Source organism: Chiloscyllium plagiosum, unplaced genomic scaffold, assembly GCF_037043375.1.
Source record: "Chiloscyllium plagiosum isolate Xiang-an unplaced genomic scaffold, Cpla_swu_hap1 HiC_scaffold_3, whole genome shotgun sequence".
Taxonomy (NCBI): Eukaryota; Metazoa; Chordata; class Chondrichthyes; order Orectolobiformes; family Hemiscylliidae; genus Chiloscyllium; species Chiloscyllium plagiosum.
In genome coordinates, this window is record NW_028270141.1 from 148,595,629 (window position 1) to 148,611,331 (window position 15,703).

The window sequence follows — 15,703 nt, forward strand, 5'->3', positions numbered from 1 at the left end:
TGTTCATTGTTCTCTTTGTTTATGCCATCACAGATATTAAGTAAAGCTGGTTGAATGAGTGATATAGGAGGGCATGCCAGGAGCTGCAGGACAATTCCAAACTAGCCAATTACCATCTCAGCTGAAAATGTGTTGCTGGAAAAGCGCAGCAGGTCAGGCAGCATCCAAGGAGCAGGAGAATCGACGCTCCGGGCATGAGCCCTTCTTCAGGAATGAGAGCCCACTTTCAATAATCAAAGTGCTGGAAGATATCATCAATTATGCTTTAGTGGCAATGGTCAAGCTGCCTCTTGGTTTGGTTCTGTCAGGGTCACACCACACCTGAATTCATTGCAGCCTTGGTTCAAATATGGGCGGCACAGTGGCACAGTGGTTAGCTTTGCTGCCTCACAGCACCAGAGACCCGGGTTCAATTCCTGCCTCAGACGACTGACTGTGTGGAGTTTGCACATTCTCCCCGTGTCTGCATGGGCTTCCTCCGGGTGCTCCGGTTTCTTCTCACAGTCTAAAAATGTGCAGGTCAGGTGAATTGGCCATGCTAAATTGCCCGTAGTGTTAGGTGAAGGGATAAATGTAGGGGAATGGGTCTGGGTGGGTTGCGCTTCGGCGGGTCGGTGTGGGCTTGTTGGGCCGAAGGGCCTGTTTCCACACTGCAAGTAATCTAATCTAATCTAATCTAATGAAAAAAGAGCTGAACTCCAGAGGTGAGGTGAGAATGACGCCAAGACAACATTTGACAGAGATTGACACCAAGGGGCCTGAGCAAAGCTGAAGCCAATGAGAAAAAACCCCCCAACATATCTAATACAAAGGAAGATCGCTGGAGATGTTGGGAGTCAGTTGCCTCAGTTCCAGAATATTCCTGCAAGATCTGTAGTATAATGGCTTGAGACCACGTTTCCAGCGGTTTTATCAATGACCTTCCCTCCATCATAAGGCCCAAAGTGAGGATATTCGCTGATGGCTGCAGGATGTTCACTACCTTTCATGACTCTTCAAATATTGAAACAACCTGGGTCCAGGTGCAGTAAAATGTGGACAACATTCAGGTTTGGCTGATAAATGGCAAGTAACAGTCATGCTATAAGTGTTGGGCACCAACTATCTCAAACTAGAGAGAAGCTAACCATCTCCCTATGACATTAAATGGCATTGCCATCATTAAATCCTCCGCAACCAACATCTTTGGGGTTACCATTGAGCAGAAACTGAATTGGGTCAGCTAAATCAGCGGTGAGCTACAAAAGTAGGTCAGAGGTTGGGAATTTTGCAGTAAGTAACTCACCTCCTGAATCCCCAGTCAGAAAGCATGAAGGAATACTCTGCAGTTGCCTGCCTGAATGAAGCTCCAACACTGAAGAAGCTTAACAGCACGCTGGAGAAAGCAGCCTGCTTGATTGACACTATGTCTAATAGTCACTTCCTGCATTACCAATGCATCGTGGCAGCAGTGTGAACAATCCACAAGACATGCAGTAATAATATATTACTGTGTGGCATCAAGAAACCTGAGCAAGATTAGAGTCAATGGAAACTAGGGAGGGTTTTACACTGGTAGGAGAATATACCTGTACTGTAGAAGTCATTCATCACAGCTCCAGGGTATCTCTGCAGGAGCTGAGTGTCCTGGGCCCAACCACATTCATCAATGACCTTCCCTCCATTATAAGGTCAGAAGTCGGGATGTTTGCTGATGATTGCACGATGTTCAGCAACATTTGTGACCCCTCAGGCACTGAAGCAGTGCATGCCAAATGCAATAACATCTGGACAATATCCATGTTTGGGTTGACAAGCAGCAAGTAACATTCGCACTACACAAGTGCCAGGTGATGACCATCTCCAACAAGAAGAATCTAACCATTGAACCTCGATATTCAATGGCGTTATCTTTGTTAAATTCCTGACTATCTGGTGGTCACCACTGACCAGAGACTGAGCTGAACTAGTCATAGAAAGAGCAGGTCAGAAGCTAGGAACACTGTAGCTAGTAATTCACCTCCTGACTCCCCAAAGCCTGCCCACTATCTACAAGACACAAGCCAGGAATGTAATGGAATAGTGCCACTGACCTGGATGAGTGCAGCTCTGGGTGCAGCTTCAACAATACTCAAGAGGCTTAACAACACACAGAGGAAAACACACCCGAATGTTTGGAACTACATCCCAAATATTCAGCCCCTCCACCACCAAAAGTCAGGAGCAGTGGTGAGTACCATCTGCAAGGTGCACTGCAGAAACTTAGCAACACACCTTCCAAACCCAGGACCACTTCCATCTTTGAAGGACATGAATAGCAAATACATGGGGACACCACCACTTGCAAGTTTCCCTTCAAGCCACTCACCATTCTGACTTGGAAATATATCGCTGTTCCTTCATTGTCATTGGGGCAAAAGCCTGGAACATTCTTCCCTAACACCTTCTGAAAGGACAACTTGTGATGGGCAATAAATGCTGGTCCAGCAGCCAAGCCCATATACCCTGAATGAATGAAAGATGTTAACACTGTATAACATTCCTCTCAGTGTAAAAAGTGTCCCCTCTGATTCACTATGAGTGAACTGCAGGAAATTCGTACATAGTGATGAACACATCTAAACTGAAAATATAATCATGGCAGAAAACCCAATTTTCCACTTGGATTGGAGACTCATTTTGTGGTTTTCTTTATACTTAACAAGACCATGCACGGGGGGGGAGGATGTTGGAGAAATGGTTATGTTACTGAACCTAGTAATCCCGAACCCTGGGATAATGCTCGAAGAAGATGGGTTCAAAACCCACTATGGCACATGGTGGAATTTGAAGTTAACTTTAAAAATTCTGGAATTAAAATCCAGTCTAATATAAACATTGTCAACTGTCATAAAAACTCATGTGGTTCACCAAAGTTCTTTAGGGAAGGTAATCTGCCATCCTTTCCACATTTGGCAGATGACTCCAAGCCTACAGCAATATGATTGACTCGATTCCCCTAGAAAGTCACACAGGGATGCACTTGGACAATAAATGCTGCTCCAGCCAACGACACTCACATCCCACAAACAAACTTAGAAAGTAAGTTTGTTATACATTACCCAATGTGTTATGTTCTTTGTTAAAACTCCTTGACCAACATCCAATGTTGGATTATAGGAAGCGTTTTCCAATTAATTATTGAGAAGACAAAAATATTAACGTCTGGCCCCCACATAGACTCCACTTCCCATCCTCCAACTCCAACTCACTTGGCAACTATCTGAGGTTGAAGTAGACAGGTCACAACCTTGGTGTCCATATGTGCGACGATACCATGGCTTTAACATACCATGGCTTTAACATACCATGGCATTTTGTCCTTTTTTTTATGAAGCGGGATTGAGACAGAGTTGTTGAGCGGTCTGCTTTAAGCCAATAAAGTAAACAGCTTGGGAGGATTTGGGGATTTTTTGAAGCTGGAACAACAGAAGTAGACGAATGGGTGGGGTCAAGCTCCCACAGAACCAGGGTTTTTAGTTTAGCTTTCAGTGGCATGTGCTGGGGGCTTGAAGCTGGATGTAGAAGCTCTTCTCCCTCTCTCTGTAACAGCTAAAAGCTGGAGTTCTCTTCCTGCTGCTAGAATTGCAAATAAGACAATCTAATTTATTGAATTTATCTTTGTCAAAGGTGTGTTTATGGAATGTTACTATATTGGAACAGTTGCTGTTTACTGGTTAAATAATCTATCATGCTGTTAGGTTTTCCAATAGAGTTGTTATTCTAATCTTTCTTTTATCTGTATTTTACCACAACGTATGATAATGATAAAGTGCATTTTGTCTGAAGCCAGGTGGTTTGACCGATCAAATACCATTTGGAACGTAAGGCCTAGCACTCATCTTTAAAATAAGAAAAGGTTAGGGTCTAGGCTGTCTCCTTGACATGTTTTAAGGGGGCTTGGCCAAGTCTATAATATACATGACTCTGAAATGAGGTTCTGAACCCTGATCCAGCTCTCACTAAACCCCTTATTTCCATGTCCATAAATTCACCTAATTCTCACTTTAATTCACCTGATGTGGAAACTCGCATTTGTGCTTTTATTACCTCTAGACTTGATCAGTCCAAAGTTCTCCTGGGCAGCATCATATATTCTAAACTTCATAAATCACCCAAAACTCTGCTACCTACCTCTAAATTGTCCTTGGGGGCCTACTTTGGCTCCTAATTAATCTTCAAAGCTCTCAAAATTCTCATCCTTTTTTAAAAATCTCTCCAAAGGTCTTGTCGTCTGTCTGAGATGTCTGCAATCCTATCATTCTTGCCTCTTGAGTATTTACGATTTTATTTCCTCCACAATTAGTTGTCCTGTCTCCAACCACAAAGTTCCTCAGCTCTGGAATTCCCTCTCTATTCTTTTCTACCTCTTTCCTGCCTTAATGATGCACCTTAAAACCTACCTCTTTGACTGCACGTTTGTTCACCTGCCCTCCCATGTTAGTGCCAAAATCTGTTCTAAATGTTCCCATGAAACGCCTTGGGATGGTTCATTATGTTAAAAGTGCTGCACAAATAAATACAATTGCATTATATTTAGGGAAACTCCCCCATGATCAAGGAAAAGGACAATTGGTTTAGTTTTATTGTGGTTGTTTCTTATGCCTCCTGTTTGTCTTGCAATGAAGGCACTCAATTTGTACATCAGAGTACCACCCCATAAACCTGGAATTCTGCAGGAATGGGCTAATTCAACAGAAAAATGGAGCAGGAACTTTTTGGGCTGTGTCCAAATACTATGCGGATTAGCTGGACAATCTACAAATACAAATACAAACCAACTTACAGCATGTTGTGGGAATAGCCGGCCACATCAGTTCTTGTTGCCTCGACCTTCGACCCTGGCAGTCCACATAAATGCCCACAGTACTGAAACACAATAAATACTCCTTGCCAGAGATTTCTACTGCACAGATTGCATCATTGGGCTGCTGCGTGATAAAGGAGAGTGTGTGGTCATCAGGGTGGAGTAAGCTTATGGGACCCCCATCCCCCTGCAGCGGGTATTTGGCAAAACTGGACTGGTAGCCGACAAGCAAGCGCTCGCTGAAAATGGCCATCCACTGCACGTTGCCTGGGACTTGGATTTCTTTGAACTTTTTGTGACGAGTTTTGCTCTGGTTGAGTTCGTAGCACAGCACTTGTCGTTTCATGGCTACGCACAGGCATGTGGCTGCACCATGGCGCATTGTTCCCGATACCAGAGTTTGGCAGCCCTTCGTCTCCACCAGTTTGAAGAAATCGCCTTCCCGACCATCAAGGGCAGAAGTGGGGAAGAGGCGGACGTGTCGGTTTCTTCCGGAAATGACAGCAATGAGCTGCTCCCCTGAGATGAGCTCGATTTGATGGACCTTCTTATTATCACCAACACGGATGATTTCTAGCAAAGAGAAGAGGAAATGAAAAGTTTTCATTCTGCTTGTTACATTGCTGTAGCAATTTTCACATCCTCAAAATGTTAAAATGCAATGAGGTGCAGGCACAGTTGCATACAATGTAGCAACAAGAGCAGGTAATGAGTGCATAGCAACCTCCATCAATCACATATGGTGGTGTGATTGAGGGGTTAATATTGACCAAGACAATAGGAAGATCTTTGCTGTTCTTCAGTGAACAGTGCTATGGGATTTTAACATTTACCTAAGACAGCACCCCTCTCATGGAATGGGACTTAATCTCATGACTTCTGACCGATGACAGTGTTTCCACTGAGTCACTGAGGACACAATAAAGTTCCTCAAGATGTTTGCGCGCTGCGATACGTGCTCAGATAAAGTCATTTCCTTTCCTTCACATTCATTTCATCTGCAATTGTCTAGCAGTGGACTGAAACCATCTCCCAACCCACACAGAATGAAAGTAAGCTCCCCTCTTTCCCAGCCAGCATGAAGGGTAAATCCTGATCATGCATGTGAAGTCGAGAATCCAACACAAGACCCTCAAAACCCTTTTCTTCCATTAGTTCTGAGAAAAGATGGAGTCACATCATAATTGTCACTGTCCTGAAGGGGGAAGTGAGAGTGAGGAGGGAGGAATGCTGGCTTGGAGGGGGGTTGGGGGGGGGGGGAGGGAGGGTAGGTAGGTGAAAGTGAAGGGGGGTAGTGAGGGGGGTAAATGAAAGTCAGGGGTAAAATAGGTGCTGGAGCGAAAGCGAGTGCCGGGGAAAGTCAGTATCAAGGGCCAGTGTCAGGGAAAGTGAGTGTCAGGGAAACCAAGCAAATGACACTGAGTGAAGTGGCAGAGAGTGCAAGTCAGTAATCCAACAATGAACCACATTCTGAGCAAGACTAGTTTTGTGGATTTCAAAAGTGTCAGCTAGGAAGCTGGTAGTTTTCAGACAGAGAGCAGGCACTTGGATAATTTGTGGGGGGGTAGGATCATGATATTTTTGTACAGGCTTTCCATTTCTATTTAATGGCATGCTATCCATTCTGATTGTGACATGCACATCAGTCCCCATTGGAAGAGGCAGGACATAGGATGGCACCAGGTTCGATTCAAGCTTCTGGGTGACTGTCCGTGTGGAGTTTGCACATTCTCCCTGCATAGATTTCCTCCTGGTACTCTGGTTTTGCCTCACAGTCCAAAGATACGCAAGTTAGATGGGTTAGCCATGTGAAATACAAGGTTACAGGGATGGGTGGGATGCTCTTTGGAGGGTTGGTGTGGACATGATGGGCTGAATAGCCTGCTTCCACACTGCAGGGATTCTGTGGAGAAGATTAATTCTGAATTGCATTTTCACATCTTTGCCAGTGAAGTATCTATATAAGGAAACTCTGTAAGAAAATTTACTGGCTTAGGCTATGGTGACCACATCTCATGAGCAAATTATGTTAAAAAAATGGCAAATTAACACCAGAGAAGATCAAGCACTTAAAGGGAGAAAGCATGAAACAAAAGTTGTTGTTTATGTTGGTAATAAACTGAAATATTATTACGTGTGGAATTGTACAGGATCTTAATCAATCACAGTGTTAGAAAGAAATCTGCTTACCATCTTTGGTGACATGGACTACAAACAATCCTTCTTCATTTCCCAGTGCTATCCTTTCATGATCTGGAATGCAGTGAAGCGAGGGGAAGAGGTGTTAATATTTACCATCGGTATCACGGTTTTCTCCTCCTGGCTTGTATTTCATGCCTAACAAAGGTGCTAGCTAGACATCAACCATATAGTGTCAGAAAAAAGCAGATTCAAGTTAACACAGTACCAGTCACAAAACAAATCCCAAAGAACTGTGGAGCCTGGAAATCAGAAACAAAAACAGAAATTGCTGGAAAAACACAGCAGGCCTGGCAGCATCTGTGGAAAGAAAGCAGAGTTAATGTTTCTGATCCAGTGACCCTTCTTCAGAATGTGCTATGTGTTAGCAGTCCACTGCACTGCCAACCTCAGGTATTAATACTGTACCAGTTTGAAGTTTGATTCTTCTCTATATTTGAATGGCAAATGCAGGCCAATTGACCCTGAAACGTTCTACTCACTAATACTTGGGGTATAGTGCCAAAATTGAGAAACCTGTCATATCTTGCAGACAATGTCCCAGACAGCACCCTCACCATCCCTATTTAATAAGATATGAAATGACATCTTGGTTTGGATAATCTACAGTACATTGGGTAGAAGTTAGAAAAAAACAAGGAAAGTAAAACATTTGTCGGAGTAGTGTGCAGACCCCCAAACAGTGGCCACTCTGTGGGAAAGGGGTACAAATCAACAAATAATAGGAGCATGTAAAAAGAACAGAAGAATAATTATGGGTGACTTTAATTTTTGTACTGATTGGGTTAAAAGAATATGACAACAAATTCATAAAGTGCATTAGGAATAATTTCATAGAGCACTATGTCATGAAGACAACCTGTGGAGCTGCCATGACTTGGAGGTGCTGGTGTTGGACTGGGGTGTACAAAATTAAAAATTGCACAACACAGGTTAGTGTCCAACAGGTTTATTTGGAAGCACTAGCTTACAGAGCGTCACTCCTTCATCAGGTGGTTGTGGAAATGCCAGTACTGGACAGGGGTGGTCAAAGCCAGCAGTCACATGATACTACGTTAGAGTTCAATAGGTTTATTTGAAATCACAACCTTCCAGAACGCAACCCCTTCATGAACCTGATGAAGGAGCGGCACTCCGAAAGCTTGTGTGATTTCAAATAAACCTGTTGGACTATAACCTGGTGTTGTGTGACTTCTGACTGAAACTAACCAGGGAGCAGGGTATCTTGGATAGGGTAATGAGTAATAAGGCAGGTTTAATAAATTACCTCCAAGTAAAAGATCCCCTAGGAAGTAGTGATCATAATGTGATAGAATTTAATAATTGGTTAAAGAGTGAGGAACCCTACTAGGTAACATCTTCAGTGGGCCTCAGGCGAAGCAATGTACATGATTCCTGCTTTCTATCGATATGTTTGTTTTTTTTTTTGGCTGGTGATGTCATTTCCTGTGATGTCATTTCCTGTCCTTTTTCTCAGGGGGTGTTATATGTGGTCTAACTTGATGTGTTTATTGATAGAGTTCCGGTTGGAATGCCATGCTTCTAGGAATTCTCGTGCGTGCCTCTGTTTGGCTTGTCCTAGGATGGATGTGTTGTCCCAGTCGAAGTGGTGTCCTTCCTTATCTGTATGTGAGGATATCAGTGAGAGAGGGTCATGTCATTTTGTGGCTAGTTGGTGTTCGTGTATTATGGTGGCTAGTTTTCTGCCTGTTTGTCCAATGTAGTGTTTGTTACAGTTCGTAAATGGAATTTTGTAAATGGCGTTAGTTTTGCTTGTTGTCCTTATTGGGTCTGTATACTCAGATCCCTTGGTATCATGGTAGCCTACAAATCCACCAACACACTAAACTAGCAGCTAAGGAACTTGAAAGTCCCTGTACAGTCAACAAGCAAAACTAACGCCATTTACAAAATACCATGTAAGAATTGTAACAAATACTACATTGGACAAACAGGCAGAAAACTAGCCACCAGGATACATAAACACCAACTAGCCACAAAATGACATGAACCTCTCTCACTGATATCCTCACATACAGATAAGGGAGGACACCACCTCGACTGGGACAACACATCCATCCCACGACAAGCCAAACAGAGACACGCACGAGAATTCCTAGAAGCATGGCATTCCAACTGGAACTCTACCAAAAAATACATCGAGTTAGACCCCATCTACCACCCCCTGAGAAAAAGAACAGGAAATGACATCACCACAGGAAATGACATCACCAATCCAAAGAAACCCAAACATATCAATAGAAAGCAGGAATCATGTACACTGCTTCGCCTGAGGCCCACTGAAGATGTTACCTAGTAGGGTGACAAAATGTCTGGAAATGAACCTCCCAGCTCAGCGAGCAAACCTACATCCACTACAGTTTCACCATTCAGATCATAATCTGCATTCCTGTTTTTGCTATCAAAGTGGATAACCTCACTGTCATCTACATTACACTTCACCTGTCATGCATTTGTGCACTCCCTCAACTTGTCCAAATCACACTCAAACTTGTCTGCATCCCACTAACAGTTCAGCTTCACAACCCATTCAAGTAAAGAACCAGTAATTTTGCCTTTTTACTATTTTCCCCTCTTTGACTGTATTTACTGCTGTTTTTCTGTTTGCATACTTTGTCCTTTCCTACCCCATTCTGCGTTTTACTGCTGCCTGGTAATGCTGACTATTAGTTTAAAGCTCTCTCCACAGCCCTCGTTATTCAATTTGCCAGGACATTGGTCATGGCATGGTTCAAGTGAAGCCCATCCCATCAGAACAGCTCCTTTCTATCCAAGTACTGGTGCCAGTGCCTCACAATCTCAAACCCATTTCACTCACACTAATCTTAGAGTCACACTTTTATTTCCTTGACTTTACTTCCCATATGCCAGTTTGCCTGTGGCTCAGGTAGTAATTCTGACAGAAAAAAAAAACAAAGAGCTGCAGATGCTGGAGGTTTGAAATAAAACAGAAATTGTTGGAGAAACTCAGTAGGTTTCAGGTTGCCAGTTCTTTTGCATTCATCTGCTTTCTGCCTACTCTTTTCCTTGGTAATGTTAACTTCATGATCCTTACAGTCTCTAGTTTCCACCTCACTGTCTACTAGTCTTCTCTTCTGTTCCCAGCTCCCTGCCACATTAGTTTAAAACCTCTCCAACAGTAGCAGCAAATACTCCCCCAAGGAAATTAGTTCCAGTCTGGTTCAGGTGTAGACCATCCAGTTTGTAATAGCCCCACCTTCCCCAAACCGGTCCCAATGTCCCACAAATCTGAACCCCTCCCTCCTACACCACCCCTCAAGCCACGTGCTCATCCTGCCTATTGTTTCATTTTCTATCCTGGCTAGCATGTTGTTTAATGTTCTTGCGTTTCTCGGGGTTTAAGAATAAATTGTTAATTTTTACTTCTTTACATCAAAGGATTTTTGTCGTCCTTGGTCACTCATACTTTAACAGATTATGAGGCGAGGTGAGCTTTTCTGTGGATCTGGTCAAATTAGCAGAACGGTTTACCCTGTGTCATATATGTGCAATAAAGCTATGTTCTATAAATTTTCTTGAAGTATAATCACTCTTGTTATGATGTTGAATGCAGCAGCTAAATTACAAAGAGCAAAGCCACACAACCACTATAGAGTAAAATGATCAACTAATCCTTGTCTTTGGTAAATACCAGCCAGAAAACTTCCTCAATTTCCTTCCTCGTTTATGGCGAGAGGGCCTCAATTGATTGTCTTATCTAAAAGACAACACTCCCTGAGTACCGTTCTATCACAACTGAATCAACAATGACACTAATAGCGGAAGCAAAACAGGAAAATCTGATTGAAAGTTTTCAAAATGTTGATCTAAAATGAATAATTTAATATTTAAAACAATTGCTTGGTAGTAAAGGGCTTAAATATTGTTGAAAACAAATATACCTTGCTGAAGACTCTGATAGAATCATAGAATTTTATGTACAGGCTGTTTGACCCATCATATCTGTACTGGCTCCCAAAATAGCTACCCAGCTAGTCCCATTCTCTTGCCCGATATCTGTAGCCCTCTGAATTAATCACTTTCAAATATATATCTGGCTCTCTGAGAGGGTTCAGAAAAGATTTACAAGCATGCTGCTGAACTGGAAGGTTTGAGTTACAAAAAGGCTGGATAGGCTGGGACCTTTTTCCCTGGATCACAGGAACCTTATAGAGGTTCATAAAATCATGAGGGGCATGGATAGGGTGAATAGCAAAGATCTTTTCCCCAGGGTAGGGGGAGTCCAAACTAGAAGGGATAGATTTAAGGTGAGAGGACAAAGATTTAAAAGGAACTGAAGGGGCAACATTTTCACATAGAAGGTGGTTCTTATGTGGAATGAAGTGCCAGAGGAAATGGTAGATATAGATACAATTATAACATTTAAAAGACCTTTGGATAGGTACATGAATAAGAAAGATTTAGAAGGATATGGGCCAAATGCAGGCAAGCTGACTAGTTTAGTTTGGGAAACTTCATCGGCGTGGATGGGTTGGACTATTTCTTTGTTGTATGGCTATGAATTTATGGAATCTGCCTCTAATTTCTCAGGTAGCGCATTCCAAATCCTAACAACTCTGAGTAAAGACGTTTCTCCACATCTCACTCTTAGCACTTTTACTGACAATCTTGAAACTGTGACCTCTATTACTGACACACCAACTGATGGTAACAGAATATCCTTCTTTACCCTGTCAAAATGTTTAATAAATTCAAATATCTCAATAAGGTCACCTTTTAATTTTCTCTATTCCAAGGAGAAAAAGCCCAATTTCTCTATTCTTCCCTTGTATTTAACGTCCCTCATTCCTAGGATCATTCTAGTAAATCTTCTTTGAACTTTCTCCAGGGCTTTAACATTCCTCCTTAAATAAGGTGCCCAGAACTGAACACAATCCTCCAAATGTTGTCTGACCAATGATTGATGGAGGTGTGGCATCACATCCTTGCTTTTATACATAAATCCAAGGATCCAATAAGCCTTCTAAACAACTGTTTTAACTTGCATGGTCACCTTCAGAGAATCATACACGTGAACCCTGAGGTCCAACTGCTCCTATACTCCCCTGAAAATTGAACCATTGAACCTGTATCGTCTCTCCATATTTCTTCCACCAAAATGCATTACCTCACATTTCTCTGCTTTGAAGTTTATCTGCCAGGTGTCTGCTCATTTGGCCAACTTGTCAATGTCCCTCTGAAGTCCCTCAGTGTCATCCTCACAATTTACTATTCTCCCTAGCTTATTATCATCTGGAAATACAAAGAGTTTGCCCTCAACACTCATCTCCAAATCATTTATAAAAATCAAAACAAGTAAGGGTGCAAACACCAATCCTTGAGGAAAACCACTCTCAAATTGTCTCCATTCTGAGAAATGCCCATCTATATCCACCACCTATTTCCTATCTTTTAACCAACTTCTAATCCATGCTGTCAATGTATCAGATGTTTTCTAAAAATCTGAATCTACAACATCCACAGCACTGCCCTCATCCACTGTCTGTGTCATCTGATCAAAGAATTCAATTAAATTTGTCGGGTATAACCTGCCTTGAACAAAGCCATGTTGACTGTCTAGTATGAACCTATTTTTCTCTAAGTATATGTTTATCTTATCCTGTATCATGGCCTCCCTCAGTTTCTCCACTATTGATGTTAAGCTGACAGGTCTGTAGTTTATTTGGTTATCCTCTGTGCTTTACCTAAACAATAGTGTAATATTTGCAATCCTCCAGTCCCCCAGAACTACTTGACTGCTCAGAGAGGACTGGAAAATTTCTGTCAATAGTTCCACAGTTTGCTTTCTTACTTGTCAGCAATCTAGCATGCACCCAATCCAAGCCTGGTGACTTCTCTATCCAGCATGCTACTAGCCTTTTCAGAACCTCTTCCTTATCTATTGCTGTATGATTCAGTTGCTCAACACCCACATTTCAATGAGGCCATTGTCACCATCTTCTAAGTTTGTGAAGACAGAAGCAAAATATTAGTTTAGTACTTCTGCCATAACCCTTGCATCATTGAAGCAAAGCAAAGCTCAGCACAAGCTGGAAGAACAGTATCTCAGTTTCCATTTGAGGACCTTTAATATCTGATCACCCTCTCCCAATTCCCTACCCCAACCCCCATATACCAAGTCTTGTCATCACATGGGCTACCACAACCAACCCAATATCAATTATTAATGGTCCCCATTAGCAGCTATTGATTCTCCCAGGCTGACCTTTACCCTTTCCATTGTTTGTCCCAACTGTTGTTCTCTGTCTGTGCTCCATCACCACCAAACGTCTACTCCTTACCCCACTCCATCGTCATCATATACATCAACCTTTTCCTAGCTTGGATCAGTTCTGAAGAAGGGTCACTAGACCTGAAACATTAACTCTGCCTTCTCTCTCCACAGATGCTGAGTTTTTCCAGCAATTTCTGTTTTTGTTCTGACTTCCAACCTCCACAGTTCTTTTGTTTTCTTTAAGCTTACCCTGATTATTCCTTACACTAATCTTTTACTATTAATTGTTTTAGTGCAGCCTGCCATCCTGTTCTCACACTTCCTCTTAGCCTTCCTTATTCCAGCCTTAGCCTCTATCCTGCACTTGAGATACTCCTCCTGATTTCTATTGGCTATTATTATTTCTGTGTGCATCATATGCCTAATTTTTTTCCTTATTCTCTCATCAATATCCTTAGTTATCCAGGGTACTCTAGCTTTGGATACCATGTATTTATTTCTCATGGCTATGTAACTCGTTTGTACTCAATTCACTTCTCTTAAAATTCTCCCATTTTTCAGCCATTGTTTTATGCACCAAATGTGTATCCAATTATTGGAAGCCAATACCACTTTTAGTACCCTAAAATCTGCCCTTTTCCACATGGAATCTTAATGATTGACTATTTTTTATCCTTTTCCAACTTAATATTAAAACTTACTTTGTTATGATCATTATTTTCCAAATGTTCACCCACTCTGACGCTCTCCATCTGACCTGCCTCATTTCCCAGGACGAGATTCAGCACAGCTCCTTCCCTATTATGACTGGAACTGTACTATAGCAGAAAGTTCTCATGCACACACTGCAGGAATTTCTCTCATCTGTGCCCCACACTCTACCCTAGAGTAATTGGAATCACCAAATATAACAACCCGACTTCTCCTGAAGATTTTCATAATCTGACGACAAATACCCTCTTCTACGTCCTCCCCACTATTTGCACTCATCAGGGCAAATGTAAGAATGCCATAACAATTTATACTATAGGAAAAAAGGGTGCTGCTGATCATTAGCATGTCAACATTTATTGGTCGAGACACTGCCTTGAAGAAAAGCAACTGGAAAAGATAGCTTCATTTTTCTGAATACACCCACAAAGGTACAAGGCTTAAACACATTCCTTCATTTGCACAGAATGGTTCCTTGCGCTCTTATGTTGCTTCCAACAGGGATAAATGAATCGCATTATGAGCTTGAATGATTACCTTAAATTAATTGTTCGAGTAGCTGTTAGCATATAGAGTTGCTTAGAAGGTGCTGCCCAATCAGAGAATCATATTGATCAATAAACATTTTGTCTTGGGTTTTGCCAGTTTAGACTGTTTGAACATAGTCTGCATATAAAACTGAAAGCACAGGCTGCTTTATTTGTCACCTGCGACCACATCAGCACAGAAACTCATTGTACAACTATCACTTCGCAATCTGAAAAGTGCCCATTGACTTCAAATTACTCTAGAAAGGAAAATTATCTCAAATATTTGAACATCAGGTTGAAAAAGCTGATTCACACTGCTGTTTTGCCATGTTGACACAAGTGGCATTTTCTACAAATAAGTCCAAAGGGATGTTCTGCCTATGACAGAACTGAGCAACATCATGTATGAACTTTAGTGCCAGTACGATACCAGATATCTAGGCCATATATCCCTACCTATAATCACAGCTGACTGTGTTGTCTTAATGAGTGGCAGGGCACTGTCATAAGCTTCCTTTGGAACAAAGACTGATCGGTCCTTGAGTTTGTTCTTCTTGAGGATCCGGTGCAGCTCGTTCAGCAGTCCCACCCATTTATTTTTCTCGTTTTCACTGTCGGCCAGTATGAGGATTGAACACTTGTTATTGGATGTTGATAGTTGTGAGGCTGTAACCTGCAATAAATGAAGTGATGTTAAAGGGAGAACTAAGGCAGTTTGAATGCAGGAGTTAAACTGTCTATGTGGTCTTATTTTATTCTTGTCTTGCAAACTTTAACCACTCTATTAGATTATCTGAAAATTCAGATGAAACTAGCTACCTGTAGACCGGCCACATTATGTAAAAATATAACTCTTCTTGTTCAACCTTTCTTTATTCCACTGCATGGCTGAATTGCGCTAATGCAGCTAAAGGTCAACCTTCTGCTTTGCAATCTCAGAGATTGCACCCATTTAAAAGAGAATTCCAATCCTTATATTAGGGACAGGCAGTAAATACTGGCTTAGCCAGTGGCACCAACATTCCAAGGTCAACTTTTTAAAAAACGCAAGAACAATGCATAAAGTTTTTAAGATAAAACTGACAAAATATAAATCTATTAATCTGTATAAACATGTTTACAATTTGACTGGTATCCCATATCACACAATACACACTACTTCACACCACCCATGCATATCAA

The 15,703-nt window shown here is 41.8% G+C and overlaps 1 protein-coding gene across 18 annotated transcripts in view; it reads right to left on the bottom strand.

Moving 5' to 3' along the window:
- Positions 1-15,703, bottom strand: part of LOC122548528 (serine/threonine-protein kinase MRCK alpha-like) — a 595,544-nt gene that overhangs the window by 42,497 nt on the left and 537,344 nt on the right. For all 18 annotated transcript variants that reach the window (XM_087984221.1, XM_087984211.1, XM_087984208.1 and 15 more), the window contains 3 exons: positions 14,978-15,194; positions 7,016-7,078; positions 4,805-5,398 (listed from right to left, as the gene is read on the bottom strand). In XM_087984221.1, the coding sequence (XP_087840347.1) occupies positions 4,805-5,398; positions 7,016-7,078; positions 14,978-15,194 (874 nt within the window). The remainder of the gene's footprint in view (positions 1-4,804; positions 5,399-7,015; positions 7,079-14,977; positions 15,195-15,703) is intronic.